This window comes from Amblyraja radiata, chromosome 12 (genome assembly GCF_010909765.2).
Source record: "Amblyraja radiata isolate CabotCenter1 chromosome 12, sAmbRad1.1.pri, whole genome shotgun sequence".
Taxonomy (NCBI): Eukaryota; Metazoa; Chordata; class Chondrichthyes; order Rajiformes; family Rajidae; genus Amblyraja; species Amblyraja radiata.
Window position 1 is genome coordinate 52,273,358 of NC_045967.1, and position 22,040 is coordinate 52,295,397.

The following is a 22,040-nucleotide window of genomic DNA, read 5'->3' on the forward strand; positions in this document are numbered from 1 at the left end:
GGTTTTGCATTGGTATATGGATATACTGGGCAGTCAAGCCAATAACTTGCACATTTTGCAGGTCAAAACTGTTTCAAGAACTTCTTCCTGCATTAAAATTATTTATTCACTTCACTCCCCAATCTATTGACTGAATATCTAATATATTTTTACTTATCCAAGTCAGTCTATTAATGTGTTGCCAGCTTAGTTCCCCGAGGCAATGATACATAAAAACATAACATTTTATCAAAAGTACTCCAGTCAATATTAAGAACAAAAATTAAATATTTATCTTCTGCGCCTTGCAGTGAATTGATCAAATCTTCCAATTTTATTACATGTGTTCCTTCAAGTTTAATGTCTATGTATGAAAAATAATAAATAATGTTCCTGTGCTGCGTGGATAAATGGAGAAGCATTGATTTGATACAGATCAGCAACTGGATCAAACAAATGAAACAAAACAAATTCCTTTAGTGCAAGTGCGTCTGTCTCTAAGACCTCCGTGTTGAGTAGCTATTTCATTCAACTAGAATCGATGTCATGTCCACTTTGATTTGGAAATGGTAAATTTATGAAAATGCTGCTGAACATTGCAAAATACTTAACACTAGATTGTTGGTGCTGCAGTATTTCCTGAATTTTTGTTACCAAATTCAATATTAAGGAACTGAACTGATTGAAAGGAACACGTTTCTCCAATCACCAACCTGACACTTTAATTTTGTTTACCCTCTACAGATGCCTGTACTGTACTTATTTTAAATTACAAGCAGTGCAGTATATTTTTGTACTCATTTTGTCATCGTGTGTTAAAAATATTTAATTTCCATTCATCCATAAATATTGATATGTCCGATATAGACACATATAAAATTCTTAAAGGATTGGACAGGCTAGCTAGAAGCAGGAAAAATGTTCTTGATGTTGGGGTAGGCCAGAACCAGGGGTCACAGTTTAAGAATGAGGGGTAGGCCATTTAGCACTGAGATGAGGAAAAACATCTTCACCCAGAGGGTTGTGAATCTGTGGGATTCTCTGCCACAGAAGGCACTGGAGGCCAATTCACTGGATGTTTTCAAGAGAGAGATTTAGTTCTTAGGGCTAAAGGAATCAAGAGATATGGGGAGAAAGCAGGAACGGGGCACTGGTTTTAGATGATCAGCCATGATCATATTGAATGACGGTGCTGGCTCCAAGGGCCGGATGGTCTACTGAAACTATTTTTCTATGTTTCTATCAAACTCTTCACTTTCTTAGTCAGTATTGAAATTGAGTAAAATGAATCTCCTCACATTTATCAGGCTTCAAATCCAAAATGAGGACTTTCGTTGCAATTTTGGATATGTTGTCTGGGTTTAAGAAGCTTTGGCAGCTTGAAGAGGAATTGGAAATGGTGAATTGCATAAAATCCATCACGGTCAATAGTGTTAAATGTGCTAAGTAATCCCGTCAGAACTTTGCCTCCTGCTTTTGAAATTCATTCCAAATTTTAACACGTTGCAACATTTATATCGAAAGTTTACCATGACCTACTAGGGATAATGTTCGAGGCAACAGTGTCGTAAGGTTTAATTACTGATGCACAGTTGGCACAGTGGTGCACCAGTCAGCATTGGCGCAGCTGGCAGAGCTGATGACTCGTAGAGCCAGAGGCCTGGGTTCGATCCTCACCTTGGCTGCTGTCTGTTGGACTAGCATGTTCTCCCTGTAGTCGCGTGGGTTTCCTCCAAGTGCTCCAGTTTCCTCCCACATCACAAACATAGAAACATAAAAAATAGGTGCAGGAGTAGGCCATTCGGCCCTTCGAGCCTGCACCGCCATTCAATATGATCATGGCTGATCATCCAACTCAGTATCCTGTACGTGCCTTCTCTCCATACCCCCTGATCCCTTTAGCCACAAGGGCCACATCTAACTCCCTCTTAAATATAGCCAATGAACTGGCCTCAACTACCTTCTGCGGGAGAGAATTCCAGAGATTCACCACTCTCTGTGTGAAAAAGGTTTTCCTCATCTCGGTCCTAAAAGATTTCCCCTTTATCCTTAAACTGTGACCCCTTGTTCTGGACTTCCCCAACATCGGGAACAATCTTCCTGCATCTAGCCTGTCCAACCCCTTAAGAATTTGTAAGTTTCTATAAGATCCCCCCTCAATCTTCTAAATTCTAGCGAGTACAAGCCGAGTCTATCCAGTCTTTCTTCATATGAAAGTCCTGACATCCCAGGAATCAGTCTGGTGAACCTTCTCTGTACTCCCTCTATGGCAAGAATGTCTTTCCTCAGATTAGGAGACCAAAACTGTACGCAACATGTTCAGGTTTGCAGGTTGATTGGCCATTGTAAATTAGTCTTAGTGTGCAGATGGTGCATGAGAAAGTGGGCTAACCTAGAACCAGTATCAACGGGTGGTCGATGGTCAGCGTGGACTCAGAGGGCCGAAGGGCCTATTTCCATGCTTGTACCAAAAGACATAGGAATGAGTTGCAAGAATGATGGAAGTTGCAAAGGTTTCAAAAGTCGTGCATTTTACCATTTTAAAATTGAATCTAGCAGTGGCCATTTTGGTTTCATTCCTTTTGTATCTGATCTTTTTAAAAATAAAATTGTACATCTTACAGCAAGAATATATGACTAATTCTATAATTCATTCTAATTTCACACAATAAAGACACCAACCATTTTTTTCTGTCAGATTGTTTCAAAAGTATCGTGTGGATATTAATCATAGTGCTTTGTGGGAATAGATGCAAAGTGCTGGAGTAACTCAGCAGGACAGGCAGCATCTCTGGAGAGAAGGAATGGGTGACATTTCGGGTCGAGACCCTTCTTCAGACCATAAACGTCACCCATTCCTTCTCTCCAGAGATGCTCCAGCATTTTGTGTCCATCTTCGGTTTCAACCAGCATCTGCAGTTCCTTCGTACACATCTTTGCTTTGTGATTTCACTGGATAACATAGAAACATAGAAAATAGGTGCAGGAGTAGGCCATTCGGCCCTTCGAGCCTGCACCGCCATTCAATATGATCATGGCTGATCATCCAACTCAGTATCCCGTACCTGCCTTCTCTCCACACACCCTGATCCTCTTAGCCACAAGGGCCACATCTAACTCCCTCTTAAATGTAGCCAATGAACTGGCCTCAACTACCTTCTGTGGCAGAGAATTCCAGAGATTCACCACTCTCTGTGTGAACATTTTTTTTCTCATCTCGGTCCTAAAAGACTTCCCCCTTATCCTTAAACTGTGACCCCTTGTTCTGGACTTCCCCAACATCGGGAACAATCTTCCTACATCTAGCCTGTCCAACCCCTTAAGAATTTTGTACGTTTCTATAAGATCCCCCCTCAATCTTCTAAATTCTAGCGAGTATAAGCCGAGTCTATCCAGTCTTTCTTCATATGAAAGTCCTGACATCCCAGGAATCAGTCTGGTGAACCTTCTCTGTATTCCCTCTATGGCAAGAATGTCTTCCTCAGATTAGGAGACCAAAACTGTAAGCAATACTCCAGGTGTGGTCTAACCAAGACCATGTACAACTGCAGTAGAACCTCCCTGCTCCTATACTCAAATCCTTTTGCTATGAATGCTAACATATCATTCGCTTTCTTCACTGCCTGCTGCACCTGCATGCCTACTTTCAATGACTGGTGTACCATGACACCCAGGTCTCGTTGCATCTCCCCTTTTCCTAATCAGCCACCATTCAGATAATGCAAAGCCAGAGGAAGGGGAAAAGGGGGCGAGATTGTGGGAGAATGGGTGTGCATTCAGGCTAGGCACAGGGGAGAGAAAGGGAATAAAGGTGTGTGTGCAGGGGAGGAGGTACTTGAATTTGGTTTGTTACCTAATTTTATAAAATTTACCGTTCATATTGTTGGTCTGTAAGCTATGCCACAAGCGGAACATGAGGTGCTGGTTCCGCCAGTTTGCTAGCTTCCGAGTCCGTGTCCACTGCTGGGTCTCTTGGCTGCAAACCATTTTAATTCCCCCTCCCATTCCCATATGGACTCTTCCGTCCTGGATCTCCTCCTTTGCCAGGGTGAGGTCACACGCAAACGGGAGGAACAGCACCTCATATCAAAGATCTTATAGCGGAGCTATAGGATCTTTGCCTCATATTCCACTTGGGAGGCTTACTACCTAACAGTATTGAATTCTCCAATTTTAGGTAACTAATAAACCTTCCACACACTTCCCCCCCTTCCCAGTGCTCACTGGAGGCACACCCATTGTTCCCACAATCCCACCCCTTCCCCCCTTTCCCCTATCCTTTCCAGCCAGGGCCGGCCTTAGGAGGTGCGGGGTCCAATTGGGAACAATTCTGGTGAGCCCCAGGTTCCCAGCCAAGGTCGGTAGAATCATAGAAATACAAATAAATTCCATTATAGACTTTATATCTTTGTATTGTATTGTATTCAAATTTATTGTCATTGTCTCAGTTAGAGACAACGAAATGAATTTCCCTTACAGGCAGTATCATAAAAATAAAAATAAATAAATAATAATAAATAATAAAACATATTAAAAATAAAATAGAATTAAAAAAAAAAAAAAAAAAAAAGCACAAACAGTGAAAGTCCACGACACAACATAACACAGTGGCACCAAGGTGAGGAAGGCTACCTTTCTATGGTAGAATGGAAAGTAATCAAAATGTGCACTTAAAAAGTGCCTGCGAGTTAATGGACCAAACAGATCGAAGCTACATTTTAATATAAAATTGCATACATGTAAGCCTTCAAGTAACAACAAAATGTGTAGATCACTTCTGAAAAGTACATAGTTACAATGTCACTTGTTTTAGTGACTGTGAAATGAAAAAAAAGTAATTTAATTAACTAGATCCTGGCAAACCAATACTATTGGTGAAAAACCGGTCCAGGCATTAAAATTTGGGCTTCAGCCCCATCCTACCCTTTGGGTTTCTACCCCATCCTAACTTAGGTGTGTGTGTGTGTGTGTGTGTGGTGTTTGTGCATTATGTGTGTGTGTGGGAGGGAACGAAAGAAGGGAGGGAGGGAGAGAAAGGAGTGAGGGAAGTAGAGAAAGAAGGGAGCGGGGTAGGAGAGAAAGAAGGGAGGGAAGGAAGGAGAGAAAGAAGGGAGGGATGGAAGGAAAGAAGGGAAAATAGAGAGAGGAAGGAGGGAGGGGAGGAGAGAAGGGAGGGAGGGAAGGAGAGAAGGGAGGGAGGGAAGGAGAGAAGGGAGGGAGCGAAGGGGGGGGGGGAGAGGGCCGGCGGCGGGAGCGGATGACGGGGTCTGGATGAACGCGTGTGAGCTGAGGCTGAGGTTTGTAAACGTTGCTCCAACCCCCAGCCCGGCCCCCCCTTTATTGTTCACCGCGTCTTTTTGGGGGGAGAGAGGGTGGAGCCGGGGCTGTGTGCGTGAAGCATGGCGACTGGAGGGGCGGGAGCACTGCCCTGGGACCGTGAGGGACCTCCCCCTTCTCCATTCCCCCTCACACCCCCTCCCCGTCTACCCCTTTCTCCCCCCTCCACTCGGGGTAGATCAATCCAAGCCGAGAGTAGATTACTACAAAGATCCTAGAGCGGAGCTTTAGATTACTCAAGCTTGGGGCCCTCCTAAGGCACTGGGCCCAATTGGGAGCAATCGGTCCAATCGGCTTAAGGCCGGCCCTGCTTCCAGCTATATCTGGCCTCACATTTCACCTCTTTTCTTATCACCTTATCTCACAAACCTTTGAGCTTTCATCTCTGGCCTTTATCCAGTCGTCTGCCAATCAACCGTGCCCCCCACCTGTATCCACCCCTCGCCTTTTCCAACTTCCTCTCCCCTACTACAATCAGCCTGAAGAAGAGTACTGACACAACACGTCACCTGCTCACGTCCTCCAGAGATGCTGCCTACCATGCTGAGTTACTGCAGCTTTTAGACGCAAAGTTGCTTCCTCAGTTCATGCCAAAAAATGACGAGAGGAATCATTATTTCTAGATTTCTTTGCAATATCAATAACTGGTCTCACAAAGGTAGTGTTCCTTCCTTGTTAACCAAAAGCTCATTATGACAATTATCGATAACCTTTGACTTTTTATGTTTAGGGCGCCAATGCATCTGCTTTGGAAAAAGAGATTGGGCCAGAACAGTTTCCCGTAAATGAACATTACTTTGGCTTGGTCAATGTGAGTTGTTTTCTACTGAAGCTCTCTTAAAATCTAATTTCTCTACCCATTTCAAAATGATTCTCTTTGTAGTTTGTGTTTCTTTTGTGCTCATGGAAGTCTGTTGAAAGTGCCGCAGCTGCTGCCTCACAGCGCCAGAGATCCGAGTACCATCTTGTCCTTGGGTGCTGTCTGTGTGGAGTTTGCACGTTCTCCCTGTGACCGCCTCGGTTTCCTCCCACATCCCAAAGACGTGGGGATTTTCAGATTGATTGACCTCTGCAAATTGCTCCTCATTTGTAGGGAGTGGGTGAGAAATTTGGATAATTTAGAACTAGTATGAACAGGTGACTGATAGGGCCTGTTTCCATGATGTAGCTTTAAAAAAATATATATATGAAAATGCCCAGTTCACAACTATAGAAAATTAAATACACTAATCTAACAAAACCTGAAACTCTGAGCATATATTCATCCGTAGATGGAAATTACCACAGGAGAATGGGGTGTTCAGCCAAACCACTATATGTTCTGTTTATTCTCCTCATAGTTTAAATCCTACATGACTATCTGCCGGCCTTGTCATTTTTCTTCGAAGAAATTGAATCAAATAATGATCGTTCTATTTAGAATCGACAGCAGTGTAGTTGGATTGCAGTTCTCCATATCGGGTCATTAGAAGCAAAGGGATTTTTTTTTTAATTGAAGAGAAGAAAAAGCAAAGTCATCTAAACCTATAATGCTGTCATCCACAGATTGTTCCAGAGGTCTAAGAAACCTCTGATAAGAATATAGCCATTTGCCAAATTTCCTGAGGCGCTCTTCTACAAAACAGAAACTGATCCCCAGAGAAGTTATCCTAATTAAGGCAGATTGTTCATTATTTACTCTTGGATTAATCCTTTACCTATGGGGGGGACGGGGACGACTGGGCTCTTGTTCCCTGATTGGAAAAGGGAGGTGGTTTTCATTATTAGCTGCAAGGGACGCTGAAACAGTGAACCATCAATGTATAATAACGGACATTTTCATAACAACCCTAACGTTCAAGAATGTTAACCCTGTACCATGTTCTTTAGTTTGTATAACATTAAAACTGAAGTTAAAAGTGGTGAGCTCATTATTTCTGTTGATATCAAAGCATACATTTTTGTATAAAACTAAATGCTGCTAATATGTTTCATGCTCTATTGTTCTGGAATTCAGTAGTGAGAACTAGCCATTATAATATAACTTGAAAAATGCCTAATAGTAAGAGGTTGAAATTCTCAGTTCAGAATCGGTTTTGCTTTGCTTTGTTTTTTTTAATCTATTTTATTTTTATGCATATTTTATTATCAATTTTTCTCTTTTTTTCTTTCTTTAGTTTAGGGGGGTTTTGTTTTTTTTTTTGTTATTTTTCCTTTTTTCTTTTTGTCTTTTTATCTTTGTGTTTTTTTTTAACATTTATAAGTTTCCTTTTAAAGATTTAACTATATTTACATAGAGACCGGGAGGTCTATATTCAGTGTGTATTTTGACACTGGTCTCATATTAGGTTATAGGTCTATATATTAGGTCTATATATTAGGTCATACCTGTTATTAATGTAATCCTGATCCCTATGTATCAATCCCATTGTTATGTTTATCATTATTCTTTTTGCTCTGTTTTTTATGTTTTATTTTTGCTTTTTTTGGAAAAAAAACAACAAAAAGATTTTAAAAGAAAGAAAGTAAGAGTAGGGTGTTACTTCGCATTACCTATTGTCTGTGTTATTTTTTAATTTTACTAGTTCGGCAATACTTGCTATTGCAATTCAGTTTTACAAGCACTTTACTTCTGCCGGCCATTTCGGGAAAAGGTTCTGGCTTACAAGGTGCAGCCCAGGAAGAAGGAAAGTCTGCTCACCTGCCTCTCTGACCTCTTTAATAGTATAGCCACACAGAAAAAGAAAGTTGGCGTAATACCACCCAAAAAATTCATATCGAGATTAAGAAAAGAAAACGGTAATGTGAACATTTCCAACTATTTTGTGTCTGTAATGCAAAGAATGTGTTGCTTCTAAGCTCTTGATGTTATTGCAAGCTGGTTCCAAATTATACCCAGATAAGGTTCAAGTGAATGTGAAGGTGCAATGTAAAGTATATTGATCCAGATTTTTTATTTGAAATCGATAGTGATCATGATTTCTTGGGTATTTTAATGCATTGAGTAAGAGTCAAATACAATAGGTGCAGGAGTAGGCATATTCCGCCCTTCAAGCCAGCACCGCCATTCACTGTGATCATGGCTGATCATCCACAATCCGTACCCCGTTCCTGCCTTCTCCCCATATCCCCTGACTCCGGTTATCTTCAAGAGCCCTATCTAGCTCTCTCTTAAAAGCATCCAGAGAACGGGCCTCCACCACCATCTGAGGCAGAGAATTCCACAGACTCACAACTCTCTGTGTGAAAAGGTGTTTCCTCATCTCAGTTCTAAATGGCTTACACATTATTCTTAAACTGTGGCCCCTGGTTCTGGACTCCCCCAACATCGGGAAGATGTTTCCTGCCTCTAGCGTGTCCAAAACCCTTAATTATCTTTTATGTTTCAATAAGATCTCCTCTCATCCTTCTAAATTCCAGAGTATACAAGCCCAGCCGCTCCATTCTCTCAGCATATGACAGTCCCGCCATCCCGGGAATTAACCTTGTGAACCTACGCTGCACTCCCTCAATAGCAAGAATGTTGTGACTCTAAATGACTTTGGCGTAATCTCTTTGATTTCAAAGTTCCTGGAGTTTTTGAATAATGAACAAGTTTGGGAAGCATAATGTAATGTACAGTAATTTTCCATTCATGCCATAATGCCATAATATTGATCAGCAAGTAGATTGGGGATGTGGGTACATTTCTAATAAGGCAAGTCTGGTTAAAAAATCCTCTGGAAAAATGGTTAAACTTAAAAAAAAGACTCAGTAGATCAGTAACAAAAAAAAAAGTAGCTCAGCAAGTCACGTAGCATCTCCAAAGAGAAAATGGATAGGTGACTTTTCAGGTCGGGACCCTCCGTCAGGCCCCCCCTCTACCACTAAAAGTCTTAACTAACTTCACACTTCACAATTATGTATTTCCTTGGGATCACACCTATTTCTATCTCTAGCCTTCATCCAACAATCTGCCGATCAGTCTGAAGAAGGGTCTCGACCCAAAATGTCACCCATTCCTTCTATCCAGAGATGCTGCCTGTCCCGCTGAGTTACTGCAGCATTTTGTATCTCTTTTCCTCAACAATCACTGCCTATCAGGGAATCCCCTCGGCCTGAAGTCATTCGTTGCTGGCTGTATTTGTCCTGCCCCTTTTCACTTCCATTTTCTTCCCCTGCTCCCCCCACCCCACCCCCACCCCCAACCCCCTTCCCAGCTACAATTGGCCTGAAAAAGGGTCCCGATCCGAAATATCATCTATTCATGTTCTCCACAGATGCTGCCTGACCCGCTGAGTTATTCCAGCAATTTGTGTCAGTTTCTCTGCATGGGTGTGGAGTGTTTTGCTTCTGGTGGTTTTTGGTACCATGTGAAAAGATGATAAATTAGTGGCATGGCTATCCATTTTGATTCCCTGTGGCAAACATAATTGGAGGTGCTGGTGGATTCACATTGCTTATCGACTGTTTACAAAGGGAACTTTGTTCAGACTTGTTACTAATAGTTTTTATTTTACATTTCCAGAATTGTTTGATAATTATATGCAGCAAGACGCACACGAGTTCCTGAACTACCTTTTAAACACAATTGCCGATCTATTACAAGAGGAAAAGAAACAGGAGAAACAGAATGGCAAGGTGCAGAATGGCAACTTTGAAACTGAGGAAAATGATAAAACGGATCCAACTTGGGTACACGAAATATTTCAAGGAACACTAACTAATGAAACAAGGTGCCTTAACTGCGAAACTGTAAGTTTCAAAGCGCTGAAATCTGAAAGTTAATGTTACTGAGCTTATTAATTGTATTAGGAAAGGAGAGACTTTCATTATTCCAACATTGTGTTGCTTCTCTCATTGCCAGATAGTCACGCTGTGTGGAAACAGACCCTTCGGCCAACTTGTCCACCTCGACCAACGTGTCCCATCCACACTAGTCCCACATGCCTAGCTTCAGCCCATATCCCTCTTAACCCGTCCTATACATGTACCTAACTAAATGTTTTTTAAACATTGTGATAGTACCCGCCTCAACCACCTCTTCCAGCAGCTCGTTCCATATACCTACTATCCTTTATGTTTTTTAAAAAAATGCCCCTCTGGTCCCTATTAAATCTTATTTCCCTCACCTTTAATCTATGTCCCCTGGTTCTTGATTCCCCTTCTCTGGGCAAAAGACTCTGTGCATGTATCCTGTCGATTCCACTCGTGATCATGTACATCTCTATAAGATAAGATTACCCTTCATCATCCTGCTCTCCATGGAATAAAGTCCTAGTCTGCTCAACCTCGCCCTATAGCTCAGGCCCTTGAGTCCCGACAACAGCCCCATAATTGAGGTGTGCCTCAATGAAATTGGGAACTTATTTCTTTGCCATTCTTGGTAATGTTGTTTGCTGACACAGAGGCCTGTGGAAATTTAGTGCTTTACAAATTTTCCATATGGGAAGTTGCGACCAAAGATCCTATAGCGGAGCAAGATAGACCACTCCTGCTAAATGCAATGGGCTGACGTGTAGTACGCAACGGTGCGGAACGTGGGCCTTTATTTCATCCATTTCAACCCGACCCGACTCGCAGTGTAATCAACGTTGCAGGGGAACAGTTTGTGTTAATAAATTATAATTCTGAAAATGAGGAGAAGATCTTTACCAAAGACCTTTTATTTTTACGAGGATGTTTCCGTAACCGGTTTCCGTCTCTGCACTAGTATCTTTGCTCCGCTATGAGACCTTTGGTGCAGAGACGGAAGCCGGTTACGGAAATGGGGCCGAAAATTACCCATGAATCGGCCCATGACCGTACTACGTCTTTTTCGTCGAGTGATCTATCTTGCTCGCTATAGGATCTTTGGTTGCGACCAGAGAGATCTAGGAAAGTTATTTAAAAAATGGAATTCAATACTGCAACACTATCAAATCAATCATTTAGATTCAAAGGTTATTTCTAATAGCAACCAGCAGAGACCTGCCTTTAAAACGGGATATGATTAAATCAGGCCAATGCTCACATTTGGGAGTTTGTACTGATAATATAATCTTGCTAATCATATTCTAACTTGTTCACATTCTGTTCACATTTCTGATAGTGACAAAAGGCAACAATCAGACCATGTCGACTTAAAAAAACAAAACAGGAGATTAACGTTTGTAAGATGGAACGTGTTTGAAAACAGTGTATGTAATATGATAAATAACTACATGAAAACATTTGTTTGGGAAAGTTATGTCCCAGCTCTCAAATTGCTTGTTTTATTTGTGGAAATGACCAGAGTGGTGAATGAAGGTGAGGAGTAAATGCTGAACACATTTGGTGGATCAAGGAGCATTTGTTGGGGGAGAACAAAAATACACTCGTCAGATCAGAAGTTATCAGAAATGAATGACCTGTTATAAAAGGGAAAAGATTTTCATTTTAATAGAATAACATGTCATATGTTTAATTGCGGGCAGGGAATGATTACATAGAAGAGTAAAATATGCAAGGGACTAGAGAATGATATATAAAGGTTCTTCCTTCAGGTAGATGGATTATGCGCCAGGGATTGGGACTGGAGCTGAGGCAGGCTGTTCCGTTGTGATTCCCCCTCGCCCCCATCGCCCCCCCCCCCCCCGTTCAGTAGTTGACAAAGTGAAATCGGTTTCTATATCATCCATTTATCTTTTTATCATCTATATCATCCATTTATATTTTCTATATAATCCATTTAAACTCCCCAAACTCATTGAAAAATGCGTTTGCAACAATTTTCAAAAAAACCTTGGAGTTACGAAAAACGGTCTCGTTTCTGTCTGAAGGAGGGTCTTGACCCGAAACGTCACCCATTCCTTCTCTCCAGAGATACTGCCTGTCCTACTGAGTTACTCCAGCGTTTTGTGTCTACCCAGGATGCCGTATTATTAGAATGGTACGGTATTTTCCTCAGAATGTGACTCTATAACTGAGCACAGACTGCAACTGATGTTGTATTTGTCAGAAATGATCTCATTGCCGCTTCCTGACATAGCCCACTTCTGCAGCATTCGAAGGTTACTTTTCCCTTTGAACTTACATGCCCTTAAGGATGCGCATTGTCTGAAGACGCCACCCAGATATCACCTTTTAATGTTTGAGCCGGTGGGGAAGTTTGCTTTGTATACAATGCTTGGATCAATAATTCCTCTCATCTCCACCCTCAAAATAAAGGATTGGGCAAAGTTCTGATTAACATTCTCTATTAAGTATCTTGTTTGCTTTCCACACAGGTCAGTAGCAAAGATGAAGATTTTTTGGATCTCTCGGTTGATGTAGAACAAAACACTTCAATAACTCATTGTCTAAGGTAGGTTGGTGTGATGAAGTTTGATAAGGATATTATTTGGAATAATAATGCTAGAATTTGATTTGTGATCAAAGTAAAAGGTGAGACATGGACATTTTTATTTTCTGGAAGGAAACACGCCCATACTCAGTTTATCATACTTTGATTTTTCAGAGCTACATTTTTACTGTTTTTTGTTGACTCCTTGCAGCTCAGATGAATTGAGTGCTGGTGTTTGATCAATAAAACTGAGGAATATAGGATGCGATCCACATTAATAGTGCACTCACAGTTCGCATAAAAATCTGACTACAGATTAAAGTTATCCTACCTTGAAGGATGAAACAAATATGAAGAAAGTATCACAGGTGGTTTTAAGTAGCTAGGTAGAATTCTTTCAAGATGTAATAGGAAAAATATTCAAATATGATACACTGCAGGTCCCAGGAGAATAAAGTTTGAAGATTTAGCAGGCAAAAAGCAATTTCAAAGTAAAATTACCATAGATTACATAAAGAAATAATATTTAGCTACATACAGAAATTCTAAGGAAAAGTAATGCAGGGATGGGTTTAGAAAGATCTGGAATACTAAAAATCCAATAGTTTTGTTGTACCGTGCTCTTTAGTTTTTACAAAAGAAGATAATAAACCAAACACGTCACCATGGGTTGAAGTTAAAAATCCAATTGGAGTGTAGATGGAGAAAATAATTGGCAGAGTGAAAAGGATAAAGCCCAAATTTTGAATAATATGGAACTACATATCATCATAGAGGTGTCAAAAGAAAGATGGGATACAAACTGTCATTATCTTTGTTAGCCTTGGAAAAAAAATCTGGAATTTGTATTTAAAAAAAACATTAAATGCATCTCTAGGCAATGTGTATCCCCAGGTATTACAGGTTGTTGTCTGTAACCAGATGGAATTCTTTGAAGATGTAATAGGAAGAATATTCAAAGGTGATGGATTACAGGTCCCATGCTTAACTTTTTATTAACTGGTAATCTCACAATGTACGTTATAGTATGTGCTGGTAAATGCAAAATGCTGGAGTAACTCAGCAGGTGAGGCAGCATCTATGGAGAGAAGGAATGGGCGGCCATTTTGGTCGAGACCCTTCTTCAGACTGATGTCAGGGGAGGGGGCCCTGACATCAGACTGAAGAAGGGTCTCCACCCGAAACGTTGCCCATTCCTTCTCTCCATAGATGCTGCCTCACCCGCTGAGTTACTCCAGCATTTTGTGTCTACCTTCGATTTAAACCAGCTGCTGCAGTTCTTTTTTACAGAATGTGCAGTCAGGGAATAAAAACAGATAACAATTTGACTAATGTAAACCACAAAGAATGGCAAAGGTTGTTTTTTCAGATTAAAGGAAGTTGTTCCAAAGGCATCTCTGCTGCGACCACTGTTATCATTATTTATGCTACTTGTTTTGACTCGGAAACCAGCATCTTATTTTAAAATTAGCGTATGATATCAAGCTGGAGAATATGGAACATAATGTAAGAAAACAGAAAATCTGCACAGCAGCAGTAAGAGGTGACAAATAATAGATAAATCTGCATCTCAAAATTGTTTTTTTTTAAAACTGCTTGCAACCAGGAATACAGAGCACCCAACTATCCGTTTAGATAAATCGAAACAATCCAAACTCGCTCCATTCAAACCCATGGCATTTTTATTTGTATTACTTGCTCACCTACCTTAAGGGTTTCGGCCTGAAACGTTGCCTATTTCCTTCGCTCCATAGATGCTGCTGCACCCGCTGAGTTTCTCCAGCATTTTTGTGTACCTTCGATTTTCCAGCATCTGCAGTTCCTTCTTAAACACTTGCACAGGGACGTTAGGTAGGATATTTCAGGATACAGCTCCATGGGCTGTGGCCAGGATCATCTTGGAAGATGTTCTCTTCCAAGTACGTTCTCCCAGTTGGTTTTCTCCCGGTGCTCCGGTTTCCTCCCACATTCCAAAGGCGTGCAGGTTTGTAGGTTAATTGGCTTTGCTAAAATTGTCCCTAGTGCGCAGGATAGTGCTCGTGTACGGGGATCACTGGTCGGAACGGACTCGGTGGGCCGCAGGGCCTGTTTCCGCGCCGTATCTCTAAACTAAACCATATATAACCATATAACAATTGCAGCACGGAAACAGGCCATCTCGGCCCTTCTAGTCCGTGCCGAACACGTATTCTCCCCTAATCCCATCTTCCTGCACTCAGACCATAACCCTCCATTCCTTTCCCGTCCATATAACTATCCAATTTATTTTTAAATGATAAAATCGAACCTGCCTCCACCACCTTCACTGGAAGCTCATTCCACACAGCTACCACTCTCTGAGTAAAGAAGTTCCCCCTCATGTTACCCCTAAACTTCTGTCCCTTAATTCTCAAGTCATGTCCTCTTGTTTGAATCTTCCCTACTCTCAGTGGGAAAAGCTTATCCACGTCAACTCTGTCTATCCCACTCATCATTTTAAAGACCTCTATCAAGTCCCCCCTTAACCTTCTGCGCTCCAAAGAATAAAGACCTAACTTGTTCAACCTTTCTCTGTGACTTAGTTGCTGAAACCCAGGCAACATTCTAGTAAATCTCCTCTGTACTCTCTCTATTTTGTTGACATCCTTCCTATAATTGGGCGACCAAAATTGTGCACCATACTCCAGAATTGGCCTCACCAATGCCTTGTACAATTTTAACATTACATCCCAACTTCTATACTCAATGCTCTGATTTATAAAGGCCAGCACACCTAAAGCTTTCTTTACCACCCTATCTACATGAGATTCCACCTTCAGGGAACTGTGCACAGTTATTTCCAAATCCCTCTGTTCACCTGCATTCTTCAATTCCCTACCATTTACCATGTACGTCCTATTTTGATTTGTCCTACAAGATGTAGCACCTCACACTTATCAGCTTTAAACTTCATCTGCCATCTTTCAGCCCACTCTTCCAACTGGCATAAATCTCTCTATAGACTTTGAAAATCTACTTCATTATCCCCAACACCACCTATCTTAGTATCATCTGCATACTTACTAATCCAATTTACCACACCGTCATCCAGATCATTGATATACATGACAAACAACAGTGGACCCAACACAGATCCCTGAGGCACCCCACTAGTCACTGGCCTTCAACCTGACAAACAGCCATCCACCATTACTCTCTGGCATCTCCCATTCAGCCACTGTTGAATCCATCTTGCTACTCCACCATTAATACCCAACAATTGAACCTTCTTAACCAACCTTCCATGAGGAGCCTTGTCAAAGGCCTTACTGAAGTCCATATATACAACATCCACTGCTTTACCCTCATCAATTTCCCGAGTAACCTCTTCAAAAAATTCAAGAAGATTAGTCAAACATGACCTTCCAGGCACAAATCCATGTTGACTGTTCCTAATCAGACCCTGTTTATCCAAGTAATTAAAAACTATAAAGCGACTCAAGTACTTTTTCCACATTGTTCCAATGAATAGTGTCATCAACTGTGCATCAACAGGCTCTGGCCTAAAGCATGTGTGTTCCACTGCTGGGCAAAGTCTGAGGTGACTCGCATGTGCTAGCAACTAATAACCAAGTCATCTTGGGCTTCTTTATTTGGCATAGGATGCCAAGATATGCTGAGGCCCAAGCAAATGGCAGTCAGGTCAATTCAACCCATTGACGGACCTGCAATATACATTCAATTGGATTAGGAAGATAACTTGCAGATGGTGATGGCCCCATATATGTGCCGTCCTGGCTGTCTTTTAAGTGGTAGAGATCACGCACTTGTGAAGAAGCATTATTGACGAGATCATGAGTTGCCATATTACATCTTGCAGCTGATGCACGCTGCAGCCTCAGAGTGCTAGCACTGAAGAAGTAAATGTTTAAGATGGACAATAAGCCCAACCAGTCGTTGATCTTAACAAATGCTTTCTGAGTGCCATTGGAACTGCACTTATCTAAGCATGTGGAGAATATTTCATCGGACGTGCCTTGTAGATGGTAATAAAGGAGTCTAGAGAAGAGTTTGCCATGAGATGCATCTTTGGTATGCACTCACCAAACTACCACCCTCACCCAATTATCTTCCACGTGGGATGTTCATGCCACAGATTTACAAAGAATGGTGGTTAGACTCTTGCTGGAGGTGGGTGCTGAGTGACAGGAATATCATCACTTGAACAGTACAAAGATTAATGCACACTAAATATTGCTGCATCAGATGTGGCCTACTTCATTATGTGAGAATAGGCACAACATGCTGGAGTAACTCTGCAGGTCAGGCAGCATCTCTGGAGAAAATGGATGGGTGATGTTTTGACTCGGGACTCTTCTTCAGACCACCTTCAATTTTGTGTCTGAAGAAGGGTCCTGACCCGAAACATCACCCATCCTTTTTCTCCAGAGATGCTGCCTGAGCCGCTGAGTTACTCCAGCACTTTATGTCTATCTTCGGTATAAACCAGCATCTGCAGTTCCAGTCATTATCAAAGGAATTGTGAATAAAACTCTACAATCATCAGCAAAATCCTTTTGATGGAGGGAGGGTCCTTAATGAAGCAGCTGGATGTTGGCCAAGATCACTGTCCTAAAGCTACCTTCAATAATGACAGCCGTCTGTTTTGCCAGGTGTAACTCCAGGGGTTAGGTTTTTCTGGTGTTTCTCGTTGACCTCAAGTTCATTAATGTTGTTCATTGTCAGTTGTTGCCTTAATGTCAATCACTTCCATTCCTTTCTCTGGATCTGAGCGCTTTTGTAGATGTTTGGACCAAGTTTGTACTATCTGTAAATGCATGGAGTTGGCGGAAGCCATATTGAACACTGTGCTTAGATTGGTGATGAATAACTGCGGCTTGATGATGACTGCGAGTAGCTGGTGGGGAAGTGCATGATCGGATTGGATTCCTCCTCGGGTGGACAATTTTATTGCTGATTGCCAGTGTTTTTAGGAATATTGCACATCCTAGCTGTGGGGCATGGTGGCGCAGTGGTAGAGTTGCTGCTTTACAGCAGCATAGACACGGGTTCGATCCTGACTGCGGGTGCTTGTCTGTACGGAGTTTATACATTCTTCCCGTGACCTGCGTGGGCTTTCTCCGGGACCTCCGGTTTCCTCCCACATTCCAAAGACGTACAGATTGGCAGGTTAATTGGCTTGGTATAATTGTAAATTGTTCTTTGTGTGTAGATTGCGTTAATGTGCAGGGATCGCTAGTCGGCGCAGACTCGGTGGGCCGAAGGTCCTGTTTCCATGCTCCATCTCTGACCTAAACTAAACTAAATGTGACTGGTTCTGGGGCACCAGTCTTCAGTTGCACTGGATTGAATTGTCATAGAGTCAATACCTTTTTCAATATATCTGTTGTGGAGTCTTTTTATTTAGTTTAGTTTATTGTCATATATACCGAGGTACAGTGAGAAGCTTTTTTTGTTACATGCTATCCAGTCAGCAGAAAGACTATACATGATTACAATCAAGCCATCCAAGGTGTACAGATGCAGACTTTAAGGAATTTGGCTGCACAGTTATGAGTGTATAGGGAGAAAAGTAAGTGGTTGCGAACGCATCCTTGCAGGGATCGACTGTCCATTTCTCTCCACAGATACTGCCTGACCCGCTGAGTTCCTCCAGCAATTATACTTTTGCTCCAGATTCCAGCATCTGCCGAATTTTGCGGTCTGACGAAAAATTGTTTGGCTGATATGCTGGATAAGTGTTAATACTATGGAACCCTTTCTCAGACCCCGTAACGCATGGTATGAAACTGCAATAACATTTGCATTTGCCTTATTGCTTAATCTGCCATACATTTAATAGTCTTGTTGTATAATAAATAGTTTGCTTTGATTTAACGGCTGCCTTTGTGGCTAGTGCAAACTAATTAATTCAAAATTATATTCAAAGTTGTAAGTATTTTGGAAGAGGAAAAGCAAAACAGCTGGATTGAGGCAATGCTGTGCAACTGAATCAACAACTACACCTAATACATTCTTAACATATAATGTGTAGGCCCTAAACTAAATACAATTACACTTTACTTGGCAAGTATTAAATAGTGATAATATAGAATTCAAAAAAGACTTGTCATTCCATAAGTACATTGTGGATTTATTATCGTTTGGGGCTATAATGGTTTTGTCTTGTAGTTGAACATTTTTGAATGTTTGATGCTTGTATCCATATCAGCTCATGGTTTCATGAAAATATAACATTATTGATGATCAAGTGCAAGTTTCTGTCCTTGGAGAAAATAAATTTCAAACGCTTTGACGTTAAGCATCATTAGAAATATATTATTGCATGATGAGACCAGTCTACTAAATTTAGAAGTGCACAGTTTTTATTATGGTCAAGTGAACATAAAAGGAAGGAATGTAGCAAAAAAAACTTGTTGGCCCATTTATCTTGCTTTTTCCAGATAGTCTACGGTTGCGTTTGTCATGAAGATAAACTTTTGCCCAACTAGTGACCTTTACTCAACCTTTGGGAAGGTTCAGCTGAAACTCAAACTGCCATTATAGTCATGGGAGGCTTACAAAAGCAATTCTTGGTATGTGCTCATCTGTGGAAAAATGACCCTTAATGTAAGGCCCTTGATCATTTATTTCTTGATAAGGAGTGAACCTCAGAGAAACATAATTATTATATCGACGTGATTGTACTCCAGACTCCCAAATAATCAACTGGCATTAGCGGAACAAATATGTAGGGAGATTGCAGACAGCTGCATAATTAATAGGCTAGTCATAGTAGGGGATTTTAACTTTCCCAATTTAGACTGGGACTGACAAGGTGTCAAGGGCTTAGGCAGGGTGGAATTTGTCAAATATGTTCAGGAAAGCTTCCTCAGGCAATATGTAGAGGCCCCTACAAGGGAGAGGGCAAAACTTGACCTCTTCTTAGGGACTTTTGCAGGGTCAGTAACTGCCATGTCAGTGGGTGAGGCACCAGTGACCATAGTTCTATTAGCTTTAAAATAGTTGTGGATAATGACAGGGCTGGCCCACAAGTTAATGTTCTAAATTGGGGCAAAGCCAACTTTGACGATATATTAGCCAGGAACTTGCAAAAGCTGATTGGAGAAGGTTGTTTTTGCGCAAAGGGACATCCGGAAAGTGTGATTGTGAGAGTTGAAGGTATACATGTTCCTGTTAACGAGAAGGACAAGGCAGGGAGGTGTAAGGAACCCTGGATGAGGATAGAAATTTAGATTCTGGTCAGGAAAAAGGAGAAGGCGTAGGTTGGGTATAGGCAGTTGGGATCTGGTATATCCCTGGAGAAGTTTAGGGGATTGAGGAGCATACTTAAGAAGGAAATTCTTAAGGAGGACAAAAAAAGCTATATGAGATATCTCTGATAGATAAGATTAGGTAAATCCAAAGGGATTCTCGAAGTTTATGAAGGCAAAAAGGGTAACGGGAGGGAAATGGGTCCCACAGAAACCAAAGTGGTCATTTATGTGTGGAGTTGCTGGAGATGGGACAAAATCCTCAATGAATATTTCTCCTCTGGTTTTCCCACAGAGAATGACGCAAAGAGTAGGGGGGTTTGGAAAGTTGAAGACAATGTCTTGTTACAGTTGGGGAGGTGCTGGATTTACCATGAATTGATTGGGGTTTTTTAAGAAGTATCCAAGAAGGTTGATGAGGACAGGGTCATAGAGGTAGTTGCGATGGACTTTGGCAAAGCCTTCAAGTTTACACATGGTGGGCTGCTCTGGGTGTTTAGATCACAGGGATTGTGTGGGATCTAGGAAGAGCTGGATAAGGAATTGCGTACAGTTTTGGTCTCCTAATCTGAGGAAAGACATTCTTGCCATAGAGGGAGTACAGAGAAGGTTCACCAGACTGATTCCTGGGATGTCAGGACTTTCATATGAAGAAAGACTGGATAGACTCGGCTTGTACTCGCTAGAATTTAGAAGATTGAGGGGGGATCTTGTAGAAACTTACAAAATTCGTAAGGGGTTGGACAGGCTAGATGCAGGAAGATTGTTCCCGATGTTGGGGAAGTCCAGAACAAGGGGTCACAGTTTAAGGATAAGGGGGAAATCTTTTAGGACCGAGATGAGAAAAACATTTTTCACACAGAGAGTGGTGAATCTCTGGAATTCTCTGCCACAGAAGGTAGTTGAGGCCAGTTCATTGGCTATATTTAAGAGGTAGTTAGATGTGGCCCTTGTGGCTAAAGGGATCAGGGGGTATGGAGAGAAGGCATGTACAGGATACTGAGTTGGATGATCAGCCATGATCATATTGGATGGCGGTGCAGGTTCGAAGGGCCGAATGGCCTACTCCTGCACCTATTGTCTATGTTTCTATGAATTGATTTCATGGCAGGAAGCGGAGGGTGATGATGGTGGTAGGGTTTTTGATCTGGAGGCCTGTGACTAGTGGTGTGCCTTGGGGATCGGTGCTGGCTAATCGCACCAATTAACCTCCATCAACGATTTGGATGAGAATGTACAAGGCACGACGAATAGGTTTGACACTATAATCTGTGGCATCGACCTTCGTCCCGGGCAGGACCTTCTCAGTGAATGGTAGGGCCCTGGGACGAGCTGCAGAACAGAGGGATGGAGGAGTACGAGTACATAGTTCCCTGAAAGTGGCTTCCGAGGTAGATAGGGTGGTGAAGAAAGCTTGTGGCGCACTGGCCTTCATCAGTCAGGGTAAAGCAGTTGGGGCATTATGTTGCTGTCATACAAGATAGTTGGTGAGGCTACGCACGGAGTATCGTTCTGCTTTGGTCATCCTGCTGTAAGAAAGATGCCATTAAACTGGAAAGAGTGCAGAGAAGATTTAAGAGGTTGTTGCCATAACTCAAGGGCGTAAGCTGTAAGGGAGTGTTTGGGCAGGCTAAGACTTTATTGCTTGGAGCGCAGGAGGCTGAGCGGTGATCTTCCAAAGGGCATAAAATCATGAAGGGAATAGATTGGGTGAATGCACAGTGTCTTTTAGAAACATAGCAAAAAATAGATGCAGGAGTAGGCCATTCGGCCCTTCCAGCCAGCACCTCCATTCAATATGATCATGGCTGATCATCGAAAATCAGCACCCCGTTCCTGCTTTTTCCCCATGTCCCTTAATTCCTTTCGGCCTAAGATCTAAATCTAACACTCTCTTGAAAACATCCAGTGAATTGGCCTCCACTGCCTTCTGTGGCAGAGAATTCCACAGATTCACACAACTCTCTGGGTGAAGACGTTTTTCCTCATCTCAGTCCTAAATGGCCTGCCCCTTATTTTTCCCGGGGTAAGGGAATAGAGAACTAGAGACCACAGGTTTAAGATGAGAGGGGAAAGATATAATTCTGATCTGAGAGGTAACTTTTTCTATGGGTATATGGAACAACCTGCCAAAAGAGGTGGTAGAGGGAGGTGCAATCATAACTTTTTAATGAACCATTTGGACAGGTATGTGGCTAGGGAAAGGTTTAGAGGGACAATGTACCAGGCAC

The 22,040-nt window shown here is 41.8% G+C and overlaps 1 protein-coding gene across 3 annotated transcripts in view; it reads left to right on the forward strand.

Moving 5' to 3' along the window:
- Positions 1 to 22,040, forward strand: part of LOC116979202 (ubiquitin carboxyl-terminal hydrolase 12) — a 41,816-nt gene that overhangs the window by 12,464 nt on the left and 7,312 nt on the right. The window contains exons 2-5 of one of the 3 annotated variants that reach the window (XM_033030766.1): positions 6,047 to 6,127; positions 7,881 to 8,094; positions 9,803 to 10,029; positions 12,522 to 12,598. In XM_033030766.1, the coding sequence (XP_032886657.1) occupies positions 6,047 to 6,127; positions 7,881 to 8,094; positions 9,803 to 10,029; positions 12,522 to 12,598 (599 nt within the window). The remainder of the gene's footprint in view (positions 1 to 6,046; positions 6,128 to 7,880; positions 8,095 to 9,802; positions 10,030 to 12,521; positions 12,599 to 22,040) is intronic. The other 2 variants (XM_033030767.1, XM_033030768.1) reach the window with 2 other exon arrangements.